At 34.5% G+C, this 19,152-nt stretch overlaps 1 protein-coding gene across 4 annotated transcripts; it reads left to right on the top strand.

Moving 5' to 3' along the window:
- The first annotated feature begins 315 nt into the window (after positions 1-315).
- LOC111910890 (hyoscyamine 6-dioxygenase) lies at positions 316-5,114 on the top strand. 4 transcript variants are annotated; one of them, XM_023906693.2, is made up of 5 exons: positions 316-410; positions 2,591-2,793; positions 2,878-3,104; positions 3,180-3,495; positions 4,775-5,114. In XM_023906693.2, the coding sequence occupies exons 1-5, from the start codon at positions 407-409 to the stop codon at positions 5,021-5,023; spliced, it is 999 nt and encodes a 332-aa protein (XP_023762461.1). In that variant the 5' UTR covers positions 316-406; the 3' UTR covers positions 5,024-5,114. The 4 variants fall into 4 exon arrangements, with proteins under 4 accessions (XP_023762461.1, XP_023762460.1, XP_023762463.1 ...); XM_023906692.2 differs by lacking the exon at positions 316-410 and adding an exon at positions 2,159-2,213; XM_023906695.3 differs by lacking the exon at positions 316-410 and adding an exon at positions 2,243-2,511.
- Positions 5,115-19,152: the final 14,038 nt, after the last annotated feature.

The following is a 19,152-nucleotide window of genomic DNA, read 5'->3' as shown; positions in this document are numbered from 1 at the left end:
TAAAATAAAATATACATATTATATATTAAAATTAAAATTTTGTTGGGACTAATAATTATTTATAAAAATTTATTCGGAAAAAACTTAAAAGCTAGTATATGGTTTTAATATATATATATATATATATATATATATATATATATATATATATATATATATATATATATATATATATATATATATATATATATATATATATATATATATATATATATATATATATATATATATATATATATATATATATATATATATATATATATATATATATATATATATATATATATATATATATATATTGCATTAGCACCGGAGTGCTGCTACCAGACGAGTGAGAGTTTCACGTGACGATTCCAACGAGGTGAACCGCTGTGATCGATTTGTCTCCACAACTCAAACTGCATATATGGGTATTCATACTTTTGATTGAATTTCGTTTACACATATATAGTGTTTGATTCATTGAAATCATATGCGATCAACAAACATTGCCCCTAACTTTCTAGTGTAATTGATCATTAAGTCAATGATTTTTTATGTTCATGTAGCGAAGTAGTTAGGGTTTTGTCAGAATTTTTCAAAAAACGGGAGAGATTATACCGAGCTGTTATGCATTTCGAGGAAAAATTATAGGTTGATAGTTCATTTACAACAAAAATCAAAACGTAGCGATTCAAGTTATTCATTCGGAAGTACATGCAATATCTTATTCAGTTTTGAAAACAGTAGAATCCGTGAGAATCCATTAGTGGTGTGAGCTATTCGATCAATTGTGCTAGGCATCTTATCCTATCCCTATGATCACGCGTTCATTCACATTTTTCTCTGAGAGTGATGTACATTGCATTCCTTATTTGTTTGTGGTTAAAATAGGGTTTCATAATAGTCTATTTCACATGCACTTCCATCACAATCGGCTTTCTTTGTTTGCCTTTATAAAGTATGGTCCTGTTTTTGATTGCTAAATTTAATGTCCCTTTTTCCTTGATCATTGGGATCTTGCCCAGAAAATTTAACAGTTACTTGATCCAAGGCCTATTTCTTGGATTATAGGATTGTAAGTATGCTAAAAATGAGTGTGTTTAGTAATTTAAGTCAAATTATCTATTAGTCTTTTATGAATTATCTTCTCTTTTGTTTTATGGTAAATGATTTGATTCAGGTGACATTTGGCTATGTTCACAAGAAAACAAATTCAATTCCACAAGACCACAACAACAATTTATTAATCCCAAGTAAACTATAATTTGATGAAAAAAATGCTGATTTGGATTATATACTTTCATATCCTCTAGAAAACTTTTCAATTTGTTGGTTCTTTTGCATACCCATTTACTTTGTCTTCTTCTATTAACCTTATCATATGCTCCAAATGCGTGTATTAAAGTGTTCGAAAGGGAAGCTCTTAATTGGAAACCATTAGTTGTTGTTGCACTAAGGTCGGATAACGTACGATACTTTTATATTACTGTTTTTTTTTATTGTATTTAGATTTAATCACTATACTTTTATAAAAAGACTCGTATCTACTATTTAGATCTTTGTTTACAATAGAATAACAATAAATCATTTACAAAGTATATTGCTTAAAAATCATCAAAATTCAATATTAAACCATTTGTAGAAAGAATGAATTGTGACCTAAGTGGGATAAATTAAAAAATAATAATAATAAGTTGCTATATTTTGAAATTATTCTTTATTTATTAGATGCTGTATTTCAACTTTATGTACTATTTCATTGGCTGATAAAAAAGCCTTATCAAAATACTTTCTAAACAGAATTGTCTATTCCTCTTTGTGTCATCACTCACCAGTCACCACCCTTGAATTTTCTATTTATTAGTTTATTACATAATGACCCTTTAGTATAATAGAGTTAGTTTTGGTGACGTGTATGAACGTGGAATTCACATTAAAATATTAAATATGACCACATGATATATATCAAAAATCGGATCTCTGCATGCACTTTAAAATTCCAAAATCACCTGCAATTTTTATTTCTTGAATTTGATTTATCTTTTACGATGAGATGATTTTTATCAGTTGACAAATAATCAAACTCTGTAGTAATTTGTAACATTGTTGTCTTTTTCATTAAAAAAAAAAACTTTGGGACCTCACGGATTTATGTTCATATATTGGTGTCTCATTATATTACGTTTGGCCAATGAAAGGAACATATATCTATACCACTTTCTTCAAGATAGGTCTCTGATTAATATAATTAGTGCAATTTTCTAGCAAACGTTATCGTCTTCTTACTTCTTAGTCGCGTTTAAAATATTATAAAATGAATAATCAGTGCTAACTGATCTTCGAAGTAATCACATGGATCCAACCACTTGACTCCAATTCTTAATTATTTTTGTTCTATTTTTTTAATATTCCCAGTTGAAATCAACAGAGTTTGAGTTCTGCACTCGATGAATTAAAAAATATACAAAAGTTTTTTGTTTTTTTAATCTTGGAAAAAAGGGCAATCCTCCAATCAGCATCTACGTACATGTACATACACATATTGGCATATATCTATATATTTATGATCACTGTGATTTACACCTGTGAGTTGTGACTATTCATACAGAGATGAAGGAGTTAAAAGATTCAAAGTGGTTCGATGTGGAATTCGTACCCAAAGATTACGTATTCTCCAAGGAATATGGACCTCGGAATCTCGATTCCCCTGTTTGCGATTCCATTCCCGTTATAGATCTTTCAAAAGCAAACGGACATATCGACCCAGTCGAAGCAATCTTGTCGGCTTCTCAAGAATTCGGTTTCTTTCAGGTACTAGAAAGCTAATTAAGCAATCTTGGTATTCCAGTTTGCGATTCCATTTCTGTCTCTGATTCCATTCCTATTATGAAACAGGTGATCAATCACGGAATCCCGGAAAACAAAGTGAGTGACGCGATGAGTGTTCTTAAAGAATTCTTCGACATGCCATCGAAGGAAACACATACGAAAGGTTGGATTTACACAAACAGTACCGATTATGCGAAAGATGGCGTGCATTTATGGCGGGAAAATCTTAAACATCCATGTCATCCTATAGAGGATTGCATTCATCTATGGCCCGAAAACCCGACCCGATATCAGTAAGTAATGTTTTTTATTTGTAAAAGTTTGATAATATGAGCTTCGTTTAAGTGTATGAAAATTTTTGTATACAGGGAGGTGATATCGGCGTATTTAGTGGAAATACAGAAATTGAGTTTGAGGATTTTGGAGATGATTTGTGAAGGATTAGGATTGAAGGGTGGGTATTTTGAGGATATGAGTGAGGTTCAGTTATTGTCGTCGAATATTTACCCGCCTTGCCCCGACCCGAATTTAACGTTGGGGATATTACCACATCAAGATCCGAGTCTTATTACGGTTTTGTATCAAGGTGATTCGACTGGGCTCCAGGTTATGAAGGATGGTCAGTGGGTCAACGTTGGAGCAATTCCGAATGCCTTTGTTGTTAACATAGGCAACCAACTTGAGGTACGCTAGCTTTTTTAGCAAATCAGTTATTTATGATTTCAGGAATATCTCAAGGTCCACAAATCTTTTATATATGCACAAAATGATTCGATCACAGCTACACACTCGCCGGAATCCACTTTACACCACCGTGGTGGTCGGTTGGTGGAGGTGAGTGGTGGTTGAATATGAAGATCGAAAGAAGAAAGTGAAACTTGAGATAATAATTAAAATATTTGAGCAATTTGATGGTTGTCAATGTTTTTTTTTTTTTTTTTTTTTTTTTTTTTTTTTTTTTTTAATTTACTTAATTCATGAAATAACTGCATTTTAAATATTTTTTTATAATATAGTCATAAATTTTGCAAAATAGATTCTGTACATTAATTTTGTATAATATTGTTTAATAAATTCTGCTCAATGCAAATTTATAGATTTTTTTTTCTACAAAAAAGTAAAAAAAAGAATAAAGAGTACTTTTCACCTTACTTTTCTATTTAAGGAATTTGTACTGACAACCTTCTATGGATAAAAAGTAATATTCGAAAGTTACTTTTGCAAAACTAGTTATTTATATTTTATACTGTAGTTAAAATGTTTGTAAAAATGCATATTTCACGATAAAAAAAAAATACATTAGCCATTTAATTTTACTGATTTTAATAGAGTTTGTGATTTTGGTCAATTTATCTCTACACGATCGATATAAATTATATTTTGTTTTTATTGGGTTAAATAATCAAAATAAAAAAATAGCTAAAAATATGTTAGATTGGTTGCCCAAGCCTTCTTAAATTGTTTTATTGGAAATTTTGAACACTCTTACAATCATATAATTGTTATAATCATAGTTAAACCCTTTAAAATAAATAAAAGCGTTCGCATGTTAACCTAACTAATAAATATTAAACTTAATCATTTTGAGTGATTTGTTCACAACAATTTTTGGTCATATATAACAATTTGTGTTTTATGGAATTGTACATCACAAACATATAAAACACAAATTGTTTTGTAGGACAAAAAATTATTATATACGGATCAGCACCCTATTACATCTAATTTATGTTGAATGACCTATTTAAAATGTATTATGAGATGTTTCGTACACATATATACAACAAATTATAATTTAGAGAGGTTGTAAATTTATTATGTACGAATCATCTCCCACACATATTACCCTGATCACACATATTAGCCTGATCAATTTGGACTTCAAATGCATTATCCCTAATAAACACATTGATGTACTTTATCATTAACCAATGATACCATGAGTTCATTTTTATGATTACAGATTATCAGCAACGGAAGATTGAAAAGTATAAAACATCGTGTAGTGAATAACACAAGAGACACTAGATTAAGCATCGCAACCTTTGTGAACCCGTCTCCTGATTGCATCATTGAACCCGCAAAAGTCTTGGTGAATGAAATGGAGCCATCACGCTACACACCCAAACAATACAAAGAGTATGTTCAATATAACAATGCATTTGGCGATTACACTGTTGCTATACAAAACGCTCTACGCTCGGAAAATTGAGCAATATATAGTCGTTTACCTTTATACAAAATGTGTTTAAACTTTTAAGTTCGGTTTTATAAAACTTGTTACAAATGGTATTCTTCCATAACTTAGTCGTATTCCATTAAACCATATAAATACATGTACAAGACTATTGGAATGCGTACAATACATGGACTGAAAAATAGGAAATACAAACAAATGGGCTAACTATGAAATTTATATACAAATATAAATATATACGCTAACAGCCCCCCGCAGTACGAACGAGAGGTCCCGAACGAACGTTCAGACTGGATCTAGAATCAAGAAATAAAGATGATGGAACCCCCTTGGTTAAGATGTACGCATACTGATATGATGAGGGTACGTGAAGAGCCCGAATCTGGCCCATTTGTTGCAAACAAAATAAATGTCTATCTCAATATGCTTTGTGCATTGATGGTGAACCATATTTCAGGATAAGTAAACCGTACTGATATTGTCACAATAAATCAAAGTAGTAGACAAGGGAGGATAAAGAGCCTCATGTAACACGTTACGTAACCAACACGTCTCAGCAACAACATTCGTGACACCATGATACTCGACTTCAACACTAGACTGAGAAATCGTGCCTTGTCTCTTTGAAGACTAAGAAAGAAGATTCAGACCAAGAAAAACACAGTAGCCAAAGGTGGACCGTTGGGCGGAGGGACACCCAACCCAATCAACATAAGAGTAAGCAACTAACCCACAACAGGAGAATCATAGAGTTTGAGGCCATGATCTAAAGTGTGTGTGTATATATATATATATATATATATATATATATATATATATATATATATATATATATCATCCATAAAAATTACAAGAAATTTAAACTTTTTAAAACAACCCCAAATCATAAAATGCTTAGAAAATCATTGTTTTCAAATCCATATCAGAGTATCACATAGATCAAAAGTACATAAAACAGAGGATGTGTATGGTCACGCCTTCCACTTCCCGCGATCATCCGAAGTACCTGGAACCGCAGCTAAAAACTGTAAGCCAAAGCTTAGTGAGTTCCCCCAAAATACCAACACATAAACAGATAACATATACAATAACAACATGTCAACCATCGAGTTGGAATACCCCAGACCCAATCAACCATCGTGTTGGAATGCCAATATACTATAGGTCTAGTCAACCATCAAGTTAGAATACCCCATGCCCAATTAACTTCTGGGTCCAGTCATCCTCGGGATAGAATACCCCAAGTTGGAATGCTAATATACAACATGTCTAGTCATCCTCAGGATAGAATACCCTTGGGCCCAATCTTGGTATGTTGGCTCACACACAAAGTAGTAAAGCCTCAACCAACAACCAAATATGTGCACACATAACAGATAAACATATAATCAGTCACCAGACAATCAGGTAGTTCTACAGATCACTAAGCATATAATCATCCTATCTATCAAGATATAGATCTAGCAGATCACTATGGCATGATAATATACTATCACATGACATGATATATAATCCAATGGGTCGGCCTTGGTGCCTTCGACTCGTAAGTATAGTGAGGAAAAACTCACCTCAAAGACACAACAATAGCTAATGAGGTCCCGACTCCGAATCTCAGCTCTAACCGTCACCTATCCAGCCAAATGACGAATCCCTGTCAAAATCCCAAAATACCCATAATACCCTTAACTCAAACTTGGTCAAAGTCAAAGTCAAATGGTTATCAACTGAGTCAACTGAGTTAACACAGGGTGAGTACGCAGGGCCTACTCCAAATGTACGTTGGACGTACTTGAGTATTGACCACCATCAGGGTAGTTGACCTCATACGCGGGGCGTACTTCCAGAAGTCTAAAATCTCAATAAGAGGTTAATGGATTAAGCTATTACGCCCATCTTTCAAATCCATTGCTAAAATACCCTCAAGAGTCATAAATTCCAACTTGATGACTTTGCATGCCCATTAAGTGCTTAACTCAACTTTTTAATCCCTTAAGACCTTCTAAATGATGCATGAAGCAAACCCAACCATTTGGAACCCATTTTTATGACTTAAGACCCATCCAAAGGTCTGAAAGGATATCTTAATGGGTCAAGGACCAAAAACCATTCCAACAAAAGATCTAAATGAAATTTCACCAAGTTCAGAACTTGATACCTCAAAATGGTGCCAAAAGGTGGTGAAATCCTAGATCCAAAAAGCTTCACTCCTCCAAGGTGGTTTCTCATTCCTTCCTTCTTCTTCAAGAGCACAAAACACACACTCTCAAGGTTAGAAATGCTTCACAAAGTAGATTAGGGTTGCAAAAACGTATCAAGAGGATGGAGTTACTCCTAACACTCAGATTATCTAAGTTTGAGAAAGAGATCTAGTCCTATGATATGTAACATCAAGCTAAGTTACAAATACAATTAATACAAATGGATAAAACAATGATTCGAACATTTTAACATTTCGAACACAAATTCCATTCCGGAATGCCTTCATTTTGGTTCGGAACACAAACACATAATCTTTTCTTCAGGACTCAAGCTTTAATTCCGGACTGCAAACTGATTTCGCACCATCTTCTGTTTTGGAACAGAGACTGACTTCGGAACTTCAAAAGGTTAGAGATTGCTAAAGGTTCACTTTCATGTTCCAACAATCTCCCCTAATTGAGCTTAGCAATCAGGTCAGCTTATGTGTGCAAACTTACTTAGTTTTAAACCTATTTTTAATTATAAAATAAACACACAAAGGCAGTGGACCTATCAATTGTGGTATAACTAAATAAGTAGGGTATCGAACACAGGGAACGGTAAATTAAAACCAAAAACTAATTATATCTAAATTAATTAATAAGTAAGGGTTTTCTCCAGTTTTACAAGACTAAAAACTTACTAACTATCACTTAATTTAAAAACTAGAAAAAACAAAGAATTAACTAGATTCAATAATGGGAAGGAACTTCTATTTAGTTCAACTCAATTGATCCTATGGTTGATTTCGTGGTAATGGTGCAATGGATTAACTCTTTTGTTGGTTACCGATTCAAGTGATTAGATTCGCGTTCACTACACGAACCCTTAGTGAATAAACTAACTCAAACATTGATCAGTTGTCTAATTTAATTCAATTCACTAGATTAATTATTCGGGTTAATTTAGACTTGCAATAGTTAACTAATTTGGTCCTTTAATTAACTTCTTGTTGATGGTCATCACACAAGCTCACACATGAATTTACTCAATTTTCTTATTAATTCTAGTTTCATGTTCATTAATCCTAGACATATGACAAAGTGGTCACATAAACATATGAGGTTGATAATCAAAAGATGTTCATGCTATTTAATTACCTTCCTATTAACAGAAAATTAATTATCATTCACACACAAGGTTCTTTAGCAAGCTAAAACTAACAAAAATCACCAACACTGAATTAATCCTACCAAATTTCAAACCATAGTTTCAATTTTGTATCCCCAAACAGAAGTTTAAGAGTTTCAGCTCATGATTGAAGTAAATAACAACAAATAAACGAATTCTAATTGTCTTGTCATAATGGAAAACAAAAGATTAAGTAGAATGATAAAATTTGCCTCAAATCTCCTTCAGAATTGGATTCTAGCTTGTATCTTCGTTCTCTAGGGATTTTCTGGTTCTTCAATCGCAACTAATCTCTCCAGAAGGGTTCCAGAATTCTCCCCTTTCGATCTGAGAAGTTATCTTTATATTTGCGAAACGAATCGTCGAGTCAGGTGCCGACTCACCGAGTCCATCTCTCAATCCCCGTATGCGATAAGTCTCTAGGTCTTTGAGTCTTTATCTTCTCAAATATTCGCTCGGACTCGCCGAGTAGACGACCCTACTCGCCGAGTAGGTGTTGTTTTTGGTGTTTTTCTTCTTTGTTCAATTCCCAAGCTCCCAACCGCTTCTCCTGCTTCCTTTTGCTTCTGAGCTTCACTTTTGGACTGAAAACATAATTCAAACACTTTTAAGTACCTTTTGTCCATGATATGCCATAATTTAGCTAATAATTGATACAAAATCTATACTTAATATGAACTAAATATGCACATATCAAAATACCCCACACTTGACTTTTGCTTGCCCCCAAGCAAAACTGAATTTTAACATATTAGAATCACATATGACAACTCAAATCTAACCCAACCATTATGCCAAGACCGCAACGCATACATTTGTGTCTAAAATTTTCCTAATAACCCCCCACACTCCAAATACTCACAATCCTCATAAACATTCACCCACTCACCCTGAACTATGCTCATCTTATGCATCCCTCCGAATCCATCCGCAGAAAACCTCATACCCTCAAGGTATTTTTAGTTGAGCAACCCAAGCATACATAATCTAGAATTACAATTTATGATACCACTATGGAGCTCTTTTGAATTCTTCACTTCCTTGATAATTTGATCTTTGATTTCTTTGAATTCACCACCTTTGTTGTTTGATTTTTGGTATCTTCAATTTTTTTGAATTTCTTGGAATTTTCGACCTTCTAATTTCATACTTAACTTTGATGCTCCAAAAATTCTTCAAACTTTTCTTGTAATTCTCTCTCTTTTTTTAACATGTAACTCTCTTTTTTTTCACTCAAAACCCTACATGCTTAAGCAGGGACGCTCAACTTCAACCTTTGTTGGTTAGCGATAATAATTTTCCTGGATACATTTCTGGTACACGATGCTAAACATATTGCATCCTTCAAACTAAGTGAGGTCGTGTGTTTGTCCCATGATTTCACTGGATTAAGGAAGCCACAAATGCACTAGAACGTATATAGGCTCAACTAAACATTTGGGTCTTCATGCAATCAACCACACAACTCTAACATGGAATCCTAATTACTTTTACCAAAATTTCCTGAATTAATTCCTAAGTAATATTTTTGGTATGCAAAAATTTTAAATTAGACCTAAATTAAGATTCTAAATGTTGAATCATAAAAGTGACCCTCTTGAGCTCACCTACCGCAACCATCTCTTAACTACCGCAACGGTTCAGCTCCCACAACCAATCCAGCATCTGAAGTCATTTCTACCAACCGCAACCTGTCTCCTTCAGCAATCATCTCAGCATCCGGAGTCATCAAATCTTCAGCATCCGCACTCTTAGTTATTTCCTTTACTTATGTAATGTAATGTACTCTATTGTCCAGCATGCCTTGCACGACTGCTTATAGAGTGTTTATTTCTGAATCTCTATAAATAGAGACTCATTCTCTTGTATCAAATAGACCTTTTCTTACTTCTACTTACTAATACCACTTCTTACTACAACTCCTTACTTCTTACTACTTACTCCTTACTGTTAACTTATGAACTTATTCTGAATATATTTCTCTAAGTTATCTTCTTCATTTCTCTATCTTATTACTCTTCACTCAAACTGCTACTGGAACATAATCTCTAGCAAGTCTTCTAGACTTAATCACTAAACTTGATCTCACTTACTAACTTGGAGTGAATGCATTCCTTGTTATGAATCAGTTTAAGTGTATTCTTGATATAACAATTGTTTTCATTTACATTTCTTTACTTTCCGCAACTAACTATCTAACTATCTAACTTTATTATTGTTGAGCTTTTGATCCTTTGAGATTAACTCCATTCCGCAATATACTTGTACTAACATTTGTTCAAGTGCGTCTCCAAGTTTTTCTCTCAACACTAAATTTACTAAAATGACATCAACCCCCTACCCCACACTTGATTTATGCAATGCCCTCATTGCATATCATGCAAAAAATAAAAATGCAAACTATAGAGTGAATTGGAACAAATTCCCCTGTGGTAGCAATTGATAGGTTGATAACTCTTCTTTTTAGCTCCAACTTCAATTGACTTTAGACATGGAAATAGCTTATCGACATCTTGGGCATCAAATCACATGTGGTAGCTCCAAATAGGCAGGAAAAACAGTGTAAGATCTTCAAGAATCGATACAGAAAAATAAATGGTCAAGTGGTACACTCAACAGTATCGAATCAGCAGTCTTGTAGGTATAAGATTGAGTGACTCGGTGAGTCATATAAACGACTCGTCGAGTATAGTCGCAGACAGTTTCGAATATGCGAGAATACAAGGCGACTCGTCGAGTCAGTTTAGTGCACTCGACGAGTAGACCGCCGGGTGGTAAAATTCAGCTTCTGTATTTGTTCCAGCTTTTGATAGATCTTCAAAACTCCTCATATCTTCTAGACTCATTCACTCATGTCCCTTAGGACCGGACTCGACACCTTAACTCTAAACTCCGCCATTTCTTGAGTCTTTTCCACTCTTTATATTTTTCTTTCTCTCTCAAACTCTAGACCCTTTTAAGCAAACATTCTAACCCAAAATCTGAAAATCATCAAGGCAATTAAACATTAAGCATAAAATGAAAGTCTTAAATTTAAACACTGTAAGTCCCCAAAATTGCTTGTGTATCAATCAGATCCAATTGATGGTGCGGAATCTCAATCAATTGGATGATGTCAGATCAATATAGAAGAGAAAGAAAAGAAGAAGATGATGAATCTAATGATGTATTGATGAAATTGAGTGATGCTCCTTACAATAGATTCTCTCTCACACACACACTTCTTCTCTCTAACTTTCTCTCTCTACAAGATGCTCTCTTCTCCTCTTCTTTTCCTTCTTCTAACCGTACACTCACATGCACTCCTCTGTTTATATGGACCTCCAGCCATACACATGTGTACAGCTGCACACCCTGTGTACGGCCGTACACAGGGTGTGCGGCCGTATACACGTGTACGGCCGTACATACAAACCACAAACACATACAACATTACATAAAAATATATTTTCCTAGAAAAGCAAAGTATAAACCATATTTTTGATCCAACAATCTCCCCCTTGGTTTATAACTTTCTTTTCTAATTGGCCCAACAAACTCCCCCTAAAAAGTAGTTGGCTTTTCTTGTTAATCTTCATTGGGAGCTTGACTTCAGCATTAATCTTCAAATTCTTCACAGCTTCAAGATGAACTTGATGAATCTTCAATGAATGACTTCATATTGAGCGGTTGGACTTTTCTTCAGAATTTGACATTGAACGCACATTGGGTGAGGAGGCTTGATGTACTGATTCTTGAAAGATAGCGCTTTCAGCTTGAGAATCTTCAAAGAGAACAGAGAGAACGAATCTTCTGGATCGCTTCAGCAGGTTCATAGATAGTAGCAGATTGATTGAGGAGGCTTCAATGCAATCCGTCACATAATCTTCAATTTCAGCTTCACCTTGCTTCTGGGGTTGACAAATTAAATGTTGAAAGAATAATCTTCATTTCTTGTTCCTTCGAATGAGAATTCTTCGATGCTCACGGATGAAGCCTTGGCTCAGAAGATCTTCAATACAGTCTCAACGAGTCTCATCTACGCCTGAAATCACTTTTCAAGACAAAACAAAACTAAAAGAAAAAATAACACACAAAATAAAAATAGAAACAAAAATATTTTTGGATTTTCTGATTTTTTTGAACAAGAAATAACACTATTTTTGGATTTTAATTTTCTGATTTTTGTTTGATTTTTGAATTATTTTTAATTCTCCCCCTAAAATTTATGCATAGAGGAAAACTATGAACAAATTTAACAAAAATAAAATGATATCTAACTTTAAGGATGATTTGGGATCAAAGTTTTTAGACAGCCTTTATCCGCTTGTCGGTACCTTCTATGTTCACGTCTTTGTCTGGTCGATCGCCGGTATTGTTGTCCACTTAAACACGAAAAATTGTGACAAAATTAGGACATACTATAAGTGACAAGACAATGTGATCCTAGGTTCCTAGATATTATATCTGATCCTAAGTTTCTAGATACTATATCTTAAGGACCATTCAGCTGACGACGACCAGGGATATTGTTGTCCACCTAAATTGAGCAGCGAGATCTATAGACAATCTTTGAGTGTTCAATTTTAATTGTACTGGAACATGTTTCCCGCTTCCTGATATGCTCTAATAATCAAGGACTTTCAGAATACTCCTTACATCGGGTGAGCAGACAATCATTAAGAGAGAAGATAGATTTAGAATGCATATGTTATACACCCAGGTCGGATCTCTTCCAATCACGCAGAGGGTGAAACATATGACTAACTGAGGTTTTAGAGGGATTGAGAAGTAGAATGGTGCATATACTATGTACCAGGTCGGATTGTGAGTCACGCAAAGGAGACAGTATATGGCTAACAGATAGAAAGAATTGCATAGATAGAAAATGCAGAGAAATAGAGTTGCATATGACTAACAGATAGAAAGAAAGAAAATAATTTTCTACAGACCTAATTCATCGGAATTTACCAGTCGCCCCATCAATACCGGAATTAAGGACAGAATCCGCACATCGAGGAAAAGTTAAACCACAGTTCCAGATATGGGTTCATTTAATGTGACGAGTAGATTCCCATATATATCTCCCTGCTCAATCTATCCAAGCGTCGTATTGTTAGGCTAAACGGAACTAACTAGGTCAAGATTTATCAAGTCTCTAGATTCCTTAAGTTCATCTGCACCTAGTCAAGTCCATTAAAATCCTTCGTGCCTACCAACGCATCGAACCAGAGCATAGACCCTTCAACTTTGGGTACGTTACGCAGACTCAGGTTGCCTGTTATCACATTATCATATCACTTCCCAAAACATCTCCCTCAAGCACATTCCATACCCAACATGTTACTATTTCTTTATTTTTTATTTTTTAAAATTTTCTAATTTTTGTTTTGTTTTTATTTCTCCCCCTAAATTTGTGCATAGGAGAGAAACGAAAGTAAATGCGCAAATTTAAACTATCCTAAAACAAAAATTTGTCTTTAAAGCGAATCAGCTTCAGAAAAACTCAGGAGTATAGAGAAGAAAACTTAAACCGTAAGTCACCGATTGAATTTGCATCCAAAAGGTGTGAGAACAACACACATAAACTCAGAACAGATCCGAAAATTCTTCATGTCGTTAAGCACAAACCCTGTGAGTGATCACTTCCTTTCTTCCCTTCTCGCAAGGACACATACTCTCAAACAAATGTTTGAATGTTATACAGTTGAGAGATGTCCCCTATCAAGTGCCTGGAACAACCACTATCAACAAACTGAAGTCTGATGACAAAGGCCTCCATAGCTGCTCCAGCACAGAGCGGGATCAGTAGGTCTTTGGAACCCAGTCCATTTTGAAACTGGGTCGACCTTTATCATCCTTGCACGGTACTCTCTCCCATGACATATCCTGTTTATCACAAATAGAAGATGTAAAAATATTAGAAGCATTAGAAGATTTGGGAGAGTGAGCCTTTGGAACCCATTTGTAGTTGGGTTTAACCCATTTCTTTTTCGATCTGATAGGTGGCTCAGTACTTTCTTTTCAACTTGATGTCGGCCGTTGAGATGATTTTGATTTTGAATTCACGGGAGCATCTCTTGGATTTGGCTTCTTGGTCTACATTCCCTTCTTACCCTTGGGATTTTGATTCTTGGCCTTGTGGGTTTGATTCTTTGCCTTCTGCGCGTTCCAGTCACCATTGTCTGAACGTGACCTTGAGGGGTTTCTTTTAAAAAATCTCCCTCTTGGCGCGTTCTGCCACCCTTGGGCATAGTAGGGAACGTATGCACGATTTGGACAGTTTCGAGCAATGTGTCCAGGTGTTCCACAGTGAAAACATGTCTTTTTCTTCACTGTGAAGTTGTTTCTTCCTGCCCCTGGTGGCGTGTCTTTTCCTTGTCTCTTGCTTTTCCCACACGCACAATTGCAATAGGCACTCTGTTTAGCTTGAAATGGTGGCCTGTATTTACCAACAGCAGGTTGATCAGAAGCAGTTGAGTTCGAAGCAACAGATTCAGAGTTCAAGGAGATGTTGGTTTGTGTAATGTTGTTCTCCTTGTTCTCATCCTCTGCTACTTTACCTGCACATGAAGTAGAAGTTGATGGGTTTTTGGCATAAGAACAATCCTATGTGCTCATACAAACCCTAATGCTTGGATCTAGGTTTCTCTATTGTACATGCTTTGAATCCAAGACTAACAAACTTAGATCTAACATATTATAAACTGAATTAGGGTTTGGAGAATTACCTTTGATTGTTATATAGCAATAACAATCAATTCCTTGCTTGAATTGGCTTCAAAAGCTTAGTGCCTCAAGTGCTGCACCTCTAATGGAGTCACAAACACCATATGCAACTTGGATGAAGAGGAGAAGAAAGGAGGCTGCCCAAAAACGAATAGAAACCCTAGAGAATCAGTTGTCCACGTTTTTGGAGCCTAAGGGGTCCTTTATATACTTGTGTGGGCTGCTAGGGTTTCAGTCAAAACCCTAATGGACAGCTTAAACTCTAAGCAGCCCATGGAACCTTCTGGATAAGGCTATGAACAAAAATATGATGGGCTTCCATCATAATTTCGTTCACCCCTTGATCCTTTAGCATTCCTTAGCCCAATACATCAATTATCCAATAATTGCAGTCCAGTCCCCTAAGTTTAATTAATCTCTTTTAGCCACAAAATTAATTATTAATTAATTCTTGACTAATATTAATTAAACAATATGATTTCTCCTTTAATATATTATTCTCATAATATATTAATAAATCATATTTAAACCTTTCTCTCCTTAAATCATCCTACATATTGCTATGGTGAAGGCAACCCAAAAGGACCATGCTCATAATCGGATCAAGTACATACCAAAATAGTTATGGACTTAGACACTAATCCAACAGTCTCCCACTTGGATAACTCTAATAACTATTTTCTGTATGACTTCAGAACCTGATCAGCAATCGTAGCTTTCAAAAGCCGCTGTCAACTCTGATCTTATCAGATAGCGTGTCCTCTAGATAAGGGATTATATATTCCTCCATTCTCAAGATATCGTATAGACATAAGACATGAACTTTAATCATTCTCTCTATACTGTTTCCCGACTTCTGATTTATGACGACTTATAACAGACTACAATTAAACACATCAACTTAGTCCCGGCTTGGCCAAGCGCTTAGGTGTCATCACTAAATCATCGAGAGGCCCACAGATATCGCTTTTATCCCACTTTGGGTAAAAGGAATGGATAAAATTCGACTCAAATGCTCGCTTGCATTTATTGATCGAATCACACACAACAATAAGTTTTATAACACCAAGTTACTGGTGCGTTTACTTATTATCAATGTGTAACCGACCCACAAATAACAACTCACACGTCTCGGTTTCAAGAATATACAATATTATCGTCTCACTAATCACTCGTGATGAATCCATGAAGTGATCCAAGTGAGCGTGGGTTTAATCCAATACTCTAATCTTATCAAAGCACTCATGAACTCTGCAGCAAACTTGTGCCATGTCTAAACACTTCAGACAATCTACAGATAGATTCATGACAGTCTTTATTCATACCTACTCCCAACGTATGACCAACTGTGGATGTTTGAATAACCTAGTTATTCTGGAAGTCAAAACATGCAAACTGAAACATGACAATAATACTTAATCCTATATGGCCCCAAACTTGTGAGAGTAAATAAAACACTTCTATTTATCCACCATATTGATCACTCATTATTTATCATTTAATGTTTCGGATAATCAACTCATTACTTGAATTACAACAACAATTGTCCCATGCTCTAAGCATGCACATTTTGTTTCCTATGGTCCATGCTTTGTGAAATAGAACAATTGAAAACTTTTCCAATGATTCTCATTTCACAATTCCTCAATCCCCATTATTAGTGTAAGAACACAAGGTCTTCCACTACTAGAATATGCTAGATTCTAACATTTTACGCAACGATCCTTTCGTAAAGTTATAGCACAAAAGTCACCAACACTTGGCTAATGAAATTACAAAGTACTTTCTTAGAAATTGTTACAAGACAATTCCATAGACGTGAAGTCTCACATTTAAAGTACATTCCTTTGAACATCCTTCTTGCATAAAGTTTTCTAATCTAGACACAAAATCTCAATATCCAGCTCCCAATATGGAAACATTTCCACATTTTCCATATGACAACTCATTCTTAATAGAATCTTATCTATTCATAATAATGTCGATATGGTCCATCCAATACCATACTTCAAACTACTCACAAGCTACCAATCCTCAGCGAACTTTGGATCGTCCTTTGATAGTTGTTTAATAATTTTAGTCAAAATCCATTCTAGTCCTTTTTCCTTCTTAATGTGCTAGACATTTGAAAAATTTTAGAATGGTAAATATTGTAGCATTTACAATCGATCCTATACCCGAAGCGTATGGGACACGATGCATAATGTCTTACATAAAGATATGATACTTTACCAATATTTTGCCATAATATTTTATGTGTCATGTTCTCACAATTCGAATTATGAAGAAGGAAGTCGTAATCATAATCGAATTTTAAGAACACACAATGTATCCTTTGACTGAAAATGTTAAAATTTCTCAATCTAAGCTTTAGATTTTGAAATGAAGTATAATATTCTCTCCCTTAATTATATTAAAACAACTTTTCAACCCATGCAACTTTGCAAATTGAATCTTTGTTTTTCTATAATTAATATTGCTAGCTTGCAATACTCGCCATAATAATCATACAAGAATAACACTTATGCTCCCACTATCATGATGATTATTATCATATAAGCATAACACTTATGCTCCCACTAGCTTTGACATGTATTCAGAAAACAAATGAACTTTCAGAAAACAATGCCTATTGAATTTCTAAAATTCATATTTCTAATACCAGATGCTTCGATAAGCCTTTATCTAGGCTTCTTAACCTTATACACCTTTGTCTTAGATAGCTCATATGTGTGTTTAAACAATTCAGAACTTATGTTACTAAGTTCCAAATGTTGAAACTAATTGCCAAATCTCATAATTCGAACTATGGAAAGGGATGCCGTAACCATAATCGAATTTTGAGAATACAATTTTCACAACCGCTATCTTCTTAAAATCTCTTTTAGTGAAAGCATTTCCTCACAGTCATTTTCATGAAGGAGGGAATCTTATGACACTTAGATTTTATGGTGTATGAGTTCCTATCCATGTGAATTTGCCAAAACCAAGGTTTGCGACAAATCCAAACTCATATGGACTGAACTTTTTTGATCTTGATTTCTTGCCTTATGGTAACACGAGTGCCCACCATGTCTTCCAAGTAGTTTAGAAATTTGTCCTTACATATCAATGTACTTTCCATCGACTAAGGCTCTAGTATGCATTCAAATGAGATCTCATAGAACTCACATACACAATTAACTTAATTGGAATGGCATAGAAACAAAATAATGTCAGTACGATAGGTTGTAAACCTCAAGTCGTGTGCTAGTGATGATATATAAGGTTTATTCTTGATTTGTTCTTGAAACCTTTCAAGACCATTAAGACTCCCACTGACTCCTTGATATATAAGATTCTCTTGTCAAGAAACATTTCTTGACAAAGCAAATATTCAAGAGTTAGTGTAGTTCTTATCAAGACAAAACACTTCACAAATTGGTCCTAGCTGGTCTTTGTCTTATCCAAGACATCACAACTTACCAATTTCTAATGTGCAAGAATAAGAAAACTTTTCCAAGTTCCACATTTGATGAGTGTTATAAACCTACTTAAGACTTTTTCACTCAATGTCACAATCTTGACTCTAAGACTTGATACTGGAACGAAGTATGATTGACTTATTGATTTAACCATTTCTACAATACTTGATTCCTCTTCTTAGACATGCAATTGTACTAAGATTCACTTAGAGGATCTATTTAGACATGGTTCTTAATCTTTAAGACTTATCATAAAACACAAATAAAAGGTACACTCCCTTCTTAGAATAGAGAAACTTTTATCTTTCTGCCTACTTGATTCTTCTTTATTCATTCTACTATTCATTGAAACTCTTTCAACCAACTCAGAATTACACTTAATCTGATAAGTATAATCATATTTACTAAACTTTAGTAAATCATGATGAATATCTTTGTCACTCTTGTGGTAGACTTGATCAACGTACGACCTAGTGTACTCGATCTCCTATTCCTTCAATTGACACTTTGTCAAAGAATTAGTCTAAATTTCCCAAATGTGAAAGTTTTTCATTCATCACACAATACACGTTGCATGATTCCAAGTTTCTGTCCAATTGAAAC

The sequence above is a fragment of the Lactuca sativa genome, chromosome 8 (assembly GCF_002870075.4).
Source record: "Lactuca sativa cultivar Salinas chromosome 8, Lsat_Salinas_v11, whole genome shotgun sequence".
Taxonomy (NCBI): Eukaryota; Viridiplantae; Streptophyta; class Magnoliopsida; order Asterales; family Asteraceae; genus Lactuca; species Lactuca sativa.
The sequence above is the reverse complement of the archived record's forward strand: the minus strand, read 5'-3'. Positions and strand labels throughout refer to the sequence as shown.